General features: G+C 35.3%; 1 protein-coding gene across 3 annotated transcripts in view; it reads left to right on the forward strand.

Moving 5' to 3' along the window:
• Positions 1 to 872: 872 nt before the first annotated feature.
• Positions 873 to 13,639, forward strand: part of LOC131152154 (uncharacterized) — a 74,023-nt gene continuing 61,256 nt past the window's right edge. For all 3 annotated transcript variants that reach the window (XM_058103838.1, XM_058103836.1, XM_058103837.1), the window contains exons 1-4: positions 873 to 996; positions 1,392 to 1,506; positions 7,153 to 7,252; positions 8,396 to 8,539. In XM_058103838.1, coding sequence (XP_057959821.1) covers positions 989 to 996; positions 1,392 to 1,506; positions 7,153 to 7,252; positions 8,396 to 8,539 — 367 coding nt within the window. In that variant the 5' untranslated portion in view covers positions 873 to 988. The remainder of the gene's footprint in view (positions 997 to 1,391; positions 1,507 to 7,152; positions 7,253 to 8,395; positions 8,540 to 13,639) is intronic.

Here is a 13,639-nt window from a genome sequence, read left to right on the forward strand (position 1 = left end):
TCGACCAGACTTGAGGCGATTTTTTATCTCCGAGGTTTGGTCAACCAAGGTCTTTTGAACTTAAAGGTTTGGTCGACCAGACAATTGGGACATCCCCCGAGGTGGTTCGGTCAACCAGAGCGTTTCAGCTCATTTCTGGTCGGTCGATCGAAGAGTCAACTTGTTGACCCCTAGGAGGTTCGGTCGACTAGGGAGTTGGAGTACATTCTTGGTCGGTCGACCGACTGGTCAAAGTTTTGACCTTTGGGAACTTCGCTTGACCGAAGTTCTCTGTGTGTTGGGCTTCGATAGACCAAACACACCAAACTTGTGCAATTTAACCCTATTCTTCTTATGAAGTTATCCCTATTCACATGATAATTGATTCTAACACTATAGGGACTTTTCATGTGATAATTTGGGACTTAAAGTCAATTTATGGTCTTTAAACTTTTTAATTTGTTGCAAAAATCTGGTATCGGTCGACTAAATTTGTAAACTTCATTTTAACCCTAATCTTTAACCCAAACTAGTTAGTTATCGAAGAAATAAATTTCTGTGTAAAGTGTTGGTCTTTAGGATTTATCTATGGTTGTTCTGAACTATCTATTCACATCATGCATGTAATGTATTATTATAGATCAAAATATAAAAATAAATGCAATTACAATAGAAAATGTATGTTTTCTTTTGTCTTACTCTTTAGTTTCATGGAATGCGCCAGATTGATGTGAACTTTAAGTTCCTGCTGACTTTCATTTTTTTGTATCTTATGTATATACTGAAATAAAAATTTGTTTATATACTAAATGCACACATAAAATACTGGTAGTTTGTTAGCATCAAAATAGAAATCAAATCTCGCTGAGCCAAGAAATAGATTACGGAAAATAAATTATTTAAAATTAAAGATAAAACGGGGGAAACTCTAACTTAGTGGCACTCTCTCTCTCTCTCTCTCTCGATTTCAGAATCAGGTACTCAGCTCCTGCTTCGAACAAACCCAAGAATGAATAGGTATTTCTGTTTCCGCGATCGATGCAGTCTGAGGATAATTGTTTTGCATTTTGAGGTTTTTTTTTTAATTTCTTCCATTGCTGGTACGGAAAACATTGGCAAACAAAAAAATGTTCGGAATTGTCAATCTTGCTGAATATGTCTGTGTTTCTCTGTTCAATTTTGCAACGCCATGTGGTTGACAATTTGATCATATTCAGTAAAACCATGTTAAATTTTTTTCAGTAAAACCATGTAGCTTTTAATTCAAATTCCCTTTTTAGCTGGACTATTAAAATTAATGCTTATTTTGATAAAATGTGCAATCAGTTGTTTCACATTCACTTATTCTATACATGGTTATACGAGGCAGACATCTTGTGGTTGTGCTCTAATGCATTAGTTTCTGGAAATAGGGTGATCGCAAGAAAACTTGCTTTGAATATTTACGGACTGAAGGTTCCGCAGAAGACTTTTTGTACTGGTGTAGCTGCCGAAGTATCTACTTCTACTTGTGGTGAACCAAACAGTGTAATGATTTTCATGATTTTAGAACTGTGGTTTTCTTTGTTTTCTGTTAAATGTTCGTTCTTCTCCTCCAATTTTCTTTATAGCTTAAAATTTTCAGGTTCTATGATTATGGTAAAATGAGCTTTATTTTCATTGTTAACTTGTAAACGTAAATCTGGGTCTAGTTTACAACATTTTAACCAAACACTCACGGCTCGTTTGGTTTGTTGTAATGGTCGTTCCTTTGAATAAGATGGAATATAGTTTAAATTTTGGAAATCAAGGGAATTGTTATTCCTTACATATTCCTAAGTATTTCATTCAACATTAAATAAGAAAGGAATAGACATCTCCATATTGAAATTTGGGGATATTTATTCCTTGTCTATTCCTTGTTATGAACTCATAAAATGTTTCATATTTTTATTTGCTTTATAGTAACAACATAATTTCTTATATAACTAACTATGATTAATCTAATAAAACTAATCTATTCCTGAGAATAGACATTCCGCAAACCAAAAGTAACCTTAAAATTGAATTATTCTTTCGAACAATTCCTTTTTTGCGAGGGATTATGCAATTTTTTCAACAATCTTAGTCAACTCCTTTTCATTAGTACCCTTTCATTTTCATTTCTTGTAACTGTTTCCCTAAAGTTCATATGCATTTTATCAAGGTTTTAATTAAGTACTCCAATAAATTTCTCAGTTGATAAAACAGAAAAAAAGGAAAAAAGAAAAAAGAAAACCCTTCACTTCTCAATATTTCTGCCTTTTTTTTTTTCCCCTCTTCCATGCTGTTTCTTAATTTTGAGGGCAATGATGGTAACTGTGATTAGTACTTTAAGTATTTAGGATATATCTCATACTTGTCTCTGCATTTTTCTTTTTTATTATTCTTCATAAATAAATTTCTTGTTTTACAAAAAAAAAAATCTCAATAATATCTATCAGAGAAATCTTCACTTAGCTTACCTTAATTTTAGGTAAAAAATGCTACTTCATGCCCTTCCTCTAAATTGGCTCTGCCAGACTGTTCAATCAAAGCCAGTGCGTTGTGGCATCTTTAAGATAGTTTTCTACTAGAATTTAAATAGAAATATCCTTTATACTGGACCATTTGGACCTTTTGTTGCTTTTCTCACTGGCATTATGGCTGCAGTGGACTCCTTGTTTTCAATTTGAATAATAGAGCTGCATCTACCTTTACAATATTCATATATGATCCACACTTTCGACACCTAAGATTCCATGAAAAGTAGATACTTTTGCAGTAGCATAACCAATTTTCTGGTTAAATACATTACAAGATGTTTTTCTATGCTTTCTGCAATCAGTTTAGCTATTTCCACATGTTCTAACAGACCATAACAGCATATATTAATTCCCTCCACCCCTTTTTGTCACGAATGGATTATTCCTCTTTTCTAAGTTCTTGGGAGATAAAAAGTGTCTTTTTTCATGATATCATATACTTTTTCTACTCAACTTCTTTTTTTTACTATAAATATATGTGTTTATGAGAACAGATAATTGGAATCCACTTTAAGAAGTTCAGGAGGTGAGGTAGGTGGCCAATCAACCTCCATGGAAATCGAAAATTTTTTCTCACATTGAGCCTTTATAATTCTCAAGAGTCCAACTGCTAGGCTTAAATTTAACATTTACTATTCACACCATAGCCAAACGCTACATTTCTATGGGTTTTGTGAATAGGGATTGTTCATTCCAACCATGGTCTTAAATTTCCATGAAATTGTCAAAATTTTCGTCGAATTTCCAATTTTTGTCACCCTCAAAACCCAAATGGCAGTTGATTTCCGTCGAAATCTCAATGAATCATCTGAAATTTATTGAAACCTCGAAATTTTAGCGAAATTTGTTGAAATTTTAACTATGCTATGAAATTTCGTCGAAATTCAAATGAGAGATTCAAGAGTGAAGTAAAATTTCTCTTTTAATTTATTTTATTGAAACAAAAGGTTATCACAAGGGCTTTTGAAATTATATGAAAAAATAAACTTGTAGTAATATTTTATTTAACCATTCATGTCTAAATTATCAATATTTGTATAATAAATAATATTTAATTGATTTATGAATTTCATTTGCATTAATTGAATATGTTTAATGTACATTATCTTACAAACATGTTGGATACGCATACTATTTTACAACTTTTGGACCTCATACAAAACATAGGTGTATTTAATTTGTAATATATTAGTCTTAAAACTTATATTATTATGTTTGTTAACCATTTCTAAAGTTTCACAAAGAATTCCATGCTTTGCTACTAGTTTCCATTATTTTTTCAAATCGAAATCGAAATTGACATCGAAATCGAAATTTCCGTCAAAATTTCTGTACTTTTGGAGCTTCGAAATTTGAGTCGAAATCGAAATTTAAGACCTTGATTCCAACCACATGAAAAGTTTACTGATGCAGGAAAGTGTGTAGTTTGTTATAGTTATATAATGTCACTTGCTTAAACTTATAGAAATTGATACTAAACTGCACAAACTTATCCTGAGACCCTAAATGCACCCCAAGACAGGATAGTAAGTAGACAGTCATGAAGGATTATGAAAAATAAAAAAAGTCAAAGCACAACTTTAAGAAGATTAACATGCATAATTTGACTTCACATGTAAGAGGTAACACTACCATGTCTGTACACATACATTACTTTTTATTTACAAGTGTTTACTATGAAACCAAGCAAACCTCTGTGGTAGAAGGCTACCCAAAACTCCATCTTGGTTATTTTACCCTGTTTGACACTTGTGCTCAATGGAACTTAGAATGTTACCATCCAAAGAATGAGTCAACTCACTTGCTCTGAGAATTACTCTATCTACATGCAAGTGCAAATGAGAACAGTATAATTTAAGAGAAATAACTCTCGCCAACACATTAAAGTACAAAATACCAGATTAAAATATAAGTAACACTCAAGTAATGTGTACTTGTCTTATTGCTTATTGTTTGAACATGAACATGATGTGGGTAACTGTGAAACCCATCCAGAGCTCTGAATCATAAGCATATAAATACGTACTTCACCAGTTTATCCCTCTGCATGCACTCCCTTACGAGTTATGACACTATTTGTTGTGGGACTCTAGATGTGGCCATATGAGTGCGTACTTCACCAGTTTATCCCTCTGCACGCACTCCCTTATGAGTTATGGCACTATTTGTTGTGGGACTCTAGATGTGGCCATATGAGTGCGTACTTCACCAGTTTATCCCTCTGCACGCACTCCCTTATTAGTTATCACACTATTTGTTGTGGGACTCTAGATGTGGCTTTTTGTTCCCAAAAAATGCGTCATGCTAGCACATTGTGAAGTGCATATTCCTTTATACACTATCCCAAACTTGTGAAAGCCACTGCACGAGTGTACACATGTCGCCTTCAAATTCCTACATACCTTCCAGATTCATATACTCCATATTCAACCACAAAATACAAGTATGTCATGTTCAGAGCAAGTTAAGCCTTTTAGGTTCGGCATGGAATGTTAGCATATAACAAAATACATGTATTTTTTCTATATAAAAAAGGACAAGGAATAAATCAGTACGTTCACATGAAGAACATATTGTTTGTCTAGAATGTTCAAGTGTAATTCTGAAGATCCATATATGCTATAATCAACTTTATATGTCTAGAACGTACTCAAGCATGACTCTACACAAAAATTCTACAGTTCATGGGGTAATTCTAGTGAAATGTCTATTTAAGATTGATAAAGCTTCTATAAGAATTCAAGTATAATTCCAAGGAAAATAGGCCATGACAAACAAATAATTCCTATAAATCAATAACTCAAAATCCTAGAATTGAGTTTAACAACAAAACAATCTGTAATTCCATGTAAGAGCCTTCTAGGCGAATTCAATGATTTCTCCTTGAATTTTAATGGAATTCTTCTTGGATTTTGAAAGACCTCTTGTCTCTCTATGTGTTTCCTGCAAATTTTTGAAGTAAAGACAAGCAAATTTCTTGTTTAGGTCATTTGTGTACGAGGGAAGCAGCTGAAGTAGGTCTTATAGGAGGTGGTGGTAGCTTAGATATGCAATTTGTTCCAAATTGGATGTCTGAAAATTATGAATCGATCATATGATTTGCAGCTCTGTTGAAAAAGTGGTTTCTGTATGAATCAGTCGAAGGATAAGTCATTCTATTCACTGAATCTGTTGCCCGATGATGTAGCATCATTCATCCGGTTCTTCTGGACTCTGTAGTGTTCTGTTCATACTTCTTCTGGACTACCAAAGTCGGTCACTCATCAGAAAAATCTTACCCACCCCCTTTCTCTTTCGTACTCTCTCTAACAATCTGTATGGGGCAACTCCATGGTCAGGTATCACACCTTCCTTTCTCTTCTGACGCTTTGATCGTTGGTCATTGGCGACAGGTCTCCTAGTGTGGCATGGATCCTCCCTGTCTACTGGTGGTTGCATATATACATATAGAAAGGAAAGCAAAAAAAATCTATGGGCCTGCAGTAGAATGAGCAGCAAAGATGGCTCACAGCTCACTTCAAAGCATACCTATTATGTGTAAATAATGAAAAACCTCTCATTTGGATTCATTAAAAATAGTTAAAAATCAATATTTAGAATTTTTTTTGATAGAAAGGAACAAGAAGTCCTCAAACATAATAACATAAAAAAATAAAATAAAAAACTAGCATCAACTTAATAAATCCACTGTGGTTAACATCGTCAAAACGGTAGCCCAAAATAGTATAAGCTAAATACAGAAAGCAAAATAGCCTGCACTATAAGCCCAAAGAGAAGCCAAATACCAGTTGCATTCAAGAGAAAATCCCTCAAAAACTTAGCATTCCTTTCCACCAAATTCCCCAAAAGTATAGATAGTTTTGAAGTACACTCTTTCACTGGGCCAAGAATCCATTACAAGCTAGTCTTGCTAAAATTGTTCCATTGCTAAATATTGCTGAAGGTGCAAAAACCACCGAGTTTTGTTCCATATCCAGCTTTTCCAACTCTTAAAAAAGTCTAAATTCCCAGTATGCAGGTGATTTGATGAAATGCAAACCACAGGTTTGATGTCAAAGCCACTAAAATACAAACAAATCGATCATTTATGCAAATGATGCATGCATGCAACCTAATATGTTGCAATGTATGAGTTGATGGCCATTGATTTTCCTTTGCATAAGTTTCATTTGATCAAATATTCAAATTCTTGTGTGGGACTGGTATATACTCCATTTCATGGGATATACTTATTCAGAGTTGTTTACCTGGCTTTTTCATGCTGTTTCCTTTATGTCATACAACACCTAATAATTATTGTTGTTGTCAATGTTGATGGTTTGGATAGAAACAGAATGCTTTATAACGGAAAAGAATACAAGGGGATACTGAGAAATCCCAGAAAAACTAGAAAGGAACAAATACAAGAAGAAAATAATCCTCGTTTTAAACCATATATCAAATAAAGCTTTCAGATTTTATAAATCTATGGACTATTTTAACTCAACATCAAATAGGAGATTCTAGTTTAATTTTTTTTTGGATGTTTCTGCATTCACTTGGTGTGCAACTCTTTGAACAATTATCATCCCTCCAAGAGTTTAATTATGTCAAATGTTTATTGAATAATTATCTTGTTTCAACATCATAGGGGCATGAGGAGAAGCATGGTTTAACAAATAAGTTTAACCAATATGACATTGCTATCATTGGAGGAGGCATGGTTGGCATGGCCCTGGCTTGTTCCTTGGGTTAGTAATCTTTTGCCTATTTTTTAGGTACCTTATAAGATATAGATATAATTGAATGAAAATATACCTTAGATTCAAATAGGCATTAAGGCACAATAACTTTAATGAATGTATAAATGTATCTATATTATATTTTAAATATTTGTTTCGGTACCAATATTTTATAATAAGCACAATCCGGAACATTTTTATGACAGCTCTTGAGCTAGTTGGTGTAATCTCCTACTGCAGCCTGAATTATTGTGTAGCATGCTTGCAGGTTGCAACTTTTGATTATAAAAAATTCTTGTTGTAGCCTGAATAATCTCCAACTGTGTATATAACATCTATATCAGTCAAGAAGTGTCTTGAAGATATGGTTTTCTAGGGAAGCTTAATCTTGCTGAGATGTTATGTTGGTAATACTCCAACACTCTGATTTTAAAAAGTATTTATGCCCAAAAGTATCTTTTTGAGTACATTTTAGTAGTTGTTTAAAGAAAATTCAGAACGGGATTATCTTTTTGAGTTGAAATGGCTTGCAAATTTGCAGTGCTATCTTACTAAATTAGAGTTTTGAAGTAAAAAATTGTCCTTCTAGATTATTATTATTATTATTTTTGATAAACAAAGATTCGGAAGAGCATAAGATGTAATGTCACTTGAAGGCAGGTAGATGATATGGGGAGATAGGTAGGGTAGAGGAAGCTTGCCATGGAGGCAAGTTGCCCTCGAACAAGAGATCAATCCTACGACGACTTTTGCACGGACCCGTACTATGGCACAATCTTTATTTGTTGTACAGGGCTGAAATGCAGGGGCCCCTGCAGGCAATCTACCGGTTTTTCAGAGCTACTGATTCTCAGAACCCTCCTACAATGTTATTGATATTCTAATGTATTTTTAAAATAAAGGTTTCCATCTGTTCTTTTTCCCTCCCAACAACAACAATGTCTTCACCTTCCCCCCCTCCCCCCCAAAAGCAATCCACACCTTAAGCATTAATTGTTTACTGATTTACCACTAAAGTCTGTACAAGAGGGTGAGGAAACAAACCAAAAACAATGCTTAGAATATTTTTATGCTGTTGTGATGCTAGATACAATTTCATCTTACTGACGTTAATATTTTTCAGCTACATAATAACTGATTGTGTGGTTGCAGCAAGCATGCCTTTGACAAAAAAGTTGAATGTTGCCATTGTTGATAGTAATCCTGCTCTTGGGTGTATGGGCAGCATTATGAAAGATGATCCCCCTGATCCCAGGGTCAGTACGATCACTCCTGCAACTATTTCTTTTTTCAAAGGTATTGACTCTGAAATCTTTACTGCTTTTCAACATTTTTGGATTTGATCTAGCTCTATAATGGGTGAGCTCAATTTTAGATTCCCTATGCTAATAAAATAGAGAAAATTGAAACTTAAGAAATAAATCTATAAAATTTTGGATTACTCTATGTGTTGAAATGCACTGCTAGTTTGAACTGTCACATTGTTGTTTACTGATATTTGAGTGTGCCTAGTAATATTGTAATATTTCATTGACGGAGACTGCACATGAGACCAAGATAATTAGATAAATTATTAATATTCTTTGCATATTTTTTTGGTAAGTATAAATGTTAGTTGTTAATTTTAAAGGCAAATGCGTGATGATTTGAAGATGATTCAACCTACTTTGACATATTTGATGCTATCTGATGTTATCTCTTTGTTGATTAATCATAATCAAATTTTATGCAGGAGTGTACGACAGACCAATAATCAGACTGAAACAGAACCATTTTTCATTTCCATTTCAATTTTCTGTTTCAATTTTCATTTTAAAAAAATATCAATTTTTGGTCTCTATTTTGATTTTGAGCTGAGATTACAGAATTATAAATCAATGTTTTATTCCACAACAATGAGGTTGTGAAGGATGTTCGTTATAGGAAGAAGAGTGGCATCGTGTTTAAATGAGATTATGAAAAGGCATTTGATAGATATAATTGGAATTTCTTTGATAGGGTACTTAGGAGGAAAGGTTTTGGAGTTAGGTGGAGAAGTTGGATTAGGGGGTTTCAATTGCTTACCTTTCAGTGATTATCACTTGCCAGCTTAAATATTTCTTCCTTGCCCTTTGTCCTTGTGATGAATGTGTTGAGGAGAATGATAGATAGGGTTGTAGATAAGGGGTAGATGGGGGTTTCTGACTTAAGGTGGGTAAGGAGGTTGTAGTGTCTCATTTGCAGTTTGCAGTGATGTCATTATTTTCTTAGATGATCATGTTGACTCTTTTTGTTGGCATTCTAACTATTCTGCAAAATTGAATGTCTCTGGTCTTAGAATTAATCTGGGAAAAAATGGTGTTGGGCAAGTTAATTTTAGTCCTGAGAGGATTTTGGATGACCTCCTTGCTTAGTGTGGAGTTTTAGAGTGGCCTTTGACCTATTTAGGAGTTCCTTTGAGTGGGAAAGCCTTGTTCATTAGCTTTGTAGGAGGTTTTAAAGTCATTGGATGGTTGGAAAGAGCTTTTTTTTCTTTAGGTGGTAGAATTACTTCTGTTCAGACCGTCCCTTTGAATATTCCATTATATTTTTTTGCCTCTTTTTAGGATCTTGGGAAGGGTATATGAAAAGATAGAGTGGATTATGAGGGATTTTCTTTTGTCAGGTGCAGGGGAGAGGAGAGATCATTTGGTTAAGTGGGAGGTGGTGTGTAGGTCTGAGGAAGAAGGTTGGTTGGGTTGTGCTAATTTGGTGTCTGAAAACACTTCTTTGCTGGCTAAATGGTTGTGGAGGTTTCCCTTAGAGGTGAATCCTCTTTGGCACATAGTAATAAAAAGTAAAGTTTGGCTTGCAAAATAATGGGTTGGATGCTAATTGGGGTGTTGGAGGCTCTTTTGAAAGTCCTTGGAGGTGTGATGCAGGGGCAGCATCAAGGATCTGTAGCCATGGAGGAATTAGAAGAGAGGAAGGGAGGGAGGAGCGAGGAGGTAACTGAGGGAAAACTCACATTCGATTCAATTCAAATTTATCAACAACTGCTTACAACATGGCTTTCACACACTGTTTATGAGAAATCCTCTTTACGTGAAATTACATATAAACCCCTAAAACTACATTACATTATAAACATACCCTTAGAATACACAAATACTACAAACAAGCCCCCAAATACGCATAATACTCTACTAATTAATAAACACATAATGAACTACTAACTTAACCTAATAATTCCTTGACTCAACTCTTCTTAATTATTTTAGCAAGGATCTTCCCAAGGTCTTGCTTCTTGTCCTACATCAAAATTTGGCCTCAAATTTTGAAATGTTGGAGGATCAAAAGTGAAGCAAACTTGGACTCTTTGAAAAACAACGCTTGAATGAGACAAGATACCACGTTCCATTGGCAGCACCATAGACTTGACTTGAAAATTAGCTTCAATGAATCAAAATCTACAATAGGAATGTTTGAAAGACTTTGGATTTCTTCAAACACATTTATTTCCTTGCTTGTAGTATCTTCAAGTTGAGTAACTTTGACATGATCAATAATCTTTTGTCCTGGTTGGTTGGTACAACAGGCTTCAAAATGATTTTCTTTCCATCATAGTGGAAGACGTGTTCTCATGCCCTTGAGTTGCACTCAAATCATCCAACGAAGGAGAACCAAGGAGTACATGGCTAATGTTCATGGGTATGATGTCACACCAAACATTATCAAAATAGTCTCCCATTTGGATAGAAACCAAACATCTTTCATTGTTTCATAGACATATATGGTAGTGTTATCAATCCAAGATATGTCGTAAGTCTTTGGATGGGGTTCCAGATGAAGTTGCAAACGAATGACTCCTTTTCTAGAAATCACATTTATAGGACATCTTCCATCAACAATGAATTTGCATACTTTTTTTCCTATACTTAAGAAAGGTATGGAATGGCCTGATATTATGCTCAGAGTATGACAAAAGCCATTCATCTTTTTAGTAAGCTGTTGCCATATTGCTGGATTTATTCATATATACTGCAACTATATACCACCAAAAGCCTTAAGACAATTTTCCCACAAGCCTTACTCCCAATTTCTCAAAAGTATCTTCAATTCACCTTTGATATTGATTTTCATGCTAAAAAATGAAACAAATTCACAAAGAAAACTCACAAACGCAGCGATGCAAACTGATTTGTTGTTGCTGGCAGTGACAAATCCACGCTCCAAAGTGCTGATGGTACAATAATTCTTCAATTTCTGGTGTCTTGTGTCAAATTATCGTGCTAGCTTGCAATATATTGCATACGATCAGGATATCTCCTTGCAGATCAAAATAATGTGGAGAAAATCCAAAATCTTGTGGCTGAAGCAATTTTTTGCAAGACTGCAAATTGCATAACACTCTGGAAGTTTCCTTGTCACAGGTTGTCGGTGTGTGGGGGGCGTGTGCTGCTGTTGAGGCACCTCCAGCGATAAAACTCCAGGTGATGCTAGATCAGGGAGTGAGTATTACAGTGGTGGTGGTCGTGTGATGAAAAAAGATTAGGAAGTTAGAGTTTTGAAGGGCCAATGGCTGGGAAATATTCTGCCAGTGTGTGGGAGTCCTCCAATGGTCGGATGGCGAAGAAACTTCAGGGTCTAGGGTTTTTGGGGGTTCTGTTTTTGTTGGTGTGGGTGGTGTTGTAAAATCTAGGCTGGAAATTAGGGTTTTAAAAAATGGAACTTAATTGGAATTTTCTGAGAAGTTCAGAACTGCAGAACTGCGTTTTTGTTTTTTTTTGTTTTTTGTTTTTTGTTTTTTGTTTTTGTTTTTTTGTGAAATTTTAGAAAGGATGATGAGATGAGAAACTAACAGAGAGGGAGAGTGATTAATATAGAGAATGGAAGATGAAGATGACAATGAAGAAGAAGAAGAGAAGGAGAAGAGAAACAGAGAAGAAGAAAGAGGGTAGAAGGCTGCTGGGCAGCAGTGGATTAGGGACAAAACAGGGGTCAGAATAGAGAAAAGAAAGAAGAAGAAGAGAGGAGGAGAAGAAGAGAAGAAATCAGAAATAGATAGAATTGAGAGAATTAGGAGAGAAAACTAGAAGAAGAGAAGAAGAAGAGAGAGGGAGAAGAACAGGGCAGAAGAGAAGAGAGAAGGGGATGATGGGGGGATTGAAATGGAAGAATGGAGATCGAAGTTGGGCTTTGATACCAAATGATGCAGGTGCAGCATCAAGATTCTGCAGGCATGGTGAAATTAGAAGAAAGGGAGGAAGCGGAAGGGAGGAGAGAGGATATACCAGGAGGAAAACTCACATTTAATTCAATTCAATTTCATCAACAATTGCTTACAAAATGGCTTTCACACACTATTTATAAGAAATCCTCTTCATAATAAATTACGTATATACCTCAAAAACTACACTACATTACTACCATACTCCTAGAATACACAGACAAACAAGACCCCAGATACACAAAATACTCTTCTGATTAAACTAAACACATGATAAACTACTAACTTAACCCAACAATCCCTTGACCAGCTCTTCTTGATTATTCTCCAGCAAGGATCTTCCCAAGGTCTTGCTTCTTGGCTTAAATCAAGGTATATTTTTCAGGTTTATCCTCTTTTTCTTCCTTTGGTAAGTTCCATTTGGGTGAGGTAATTGTATTAGGTCGTGTGAAGATGTTTTGATGGGTTGGAGAGAGGGGGGGGGGGGGGGGGGGGGGGGGGCGGAGCATATATTATTCCTTTGCTTGGTTATATTGCGTTTCCTCTTGTCATAATGGTGTGATTTCCTTTTTTCTTACCATTGGGAGGGATGCTTCTTCTTGGGACTGTCGTTTTAGAATGGATTTGAGTGATAGAGAGGTGGAGAAGCTGTCCTCTTTATTCATTTTTCTGGAGGGTTGTCAGTTCTCTAGTAGGAGTGATGGTAGAGTTTGGTATTTGTGCACTTTGGGGAATATTCTTGTAATTCTTTCTTTTCTCATCTTACTAGATTCATGCAATCTTTTCTCTCTATCAGGGTGTTTGGGAGGCCAAAGTTCCTTTTAAGATAAAGGTGTTTTGTTTGATTGGTGACCGTAATAGAGTTAACACCAATAATCTGTTGTGGAGTAGGAGGCCCTCTAAAGCTCTATCGCTGGATGTGTTTTATGTGCGGAAACAGTTCAGAGGATATTTTTGACTTGTTTATTCACTGTTCTTTTGCTTGGGATTTGTGAAATTCTCTTCTTGAGGTGCTTGGTGAAATGTGGGTTTGCCCAAAATCAGTACAAGATCCGTTAGTTATTGCTTTTTCTGGTTTGGGAAAGGGAAGGATGCTAAAAGGTTGTGGAGATAAGCACTGTGCTGTATTGTGGGGAGAAGTTGGCTGGAAAGAAATGCTAGAATCTTTTAGGGAAGAGTTGTCCATTGGGATTCATTTGGGGCAGGTT

Source organism: Malania oleifera, chromosome 3 (genome assembly GCF_029873635.1).
Source record: "Malania oleifera isolate guangnan ecotype guangnan chromosome 3, ASM2987363v1, whole genome shotgun sequence".
NCBI classification, from domain to species: Eukaryota; Viridiplantae; Streptophyta; class Magnoliopsida; order Santalales; family Ximeniaceae; genus Malania; species Malania oleifera.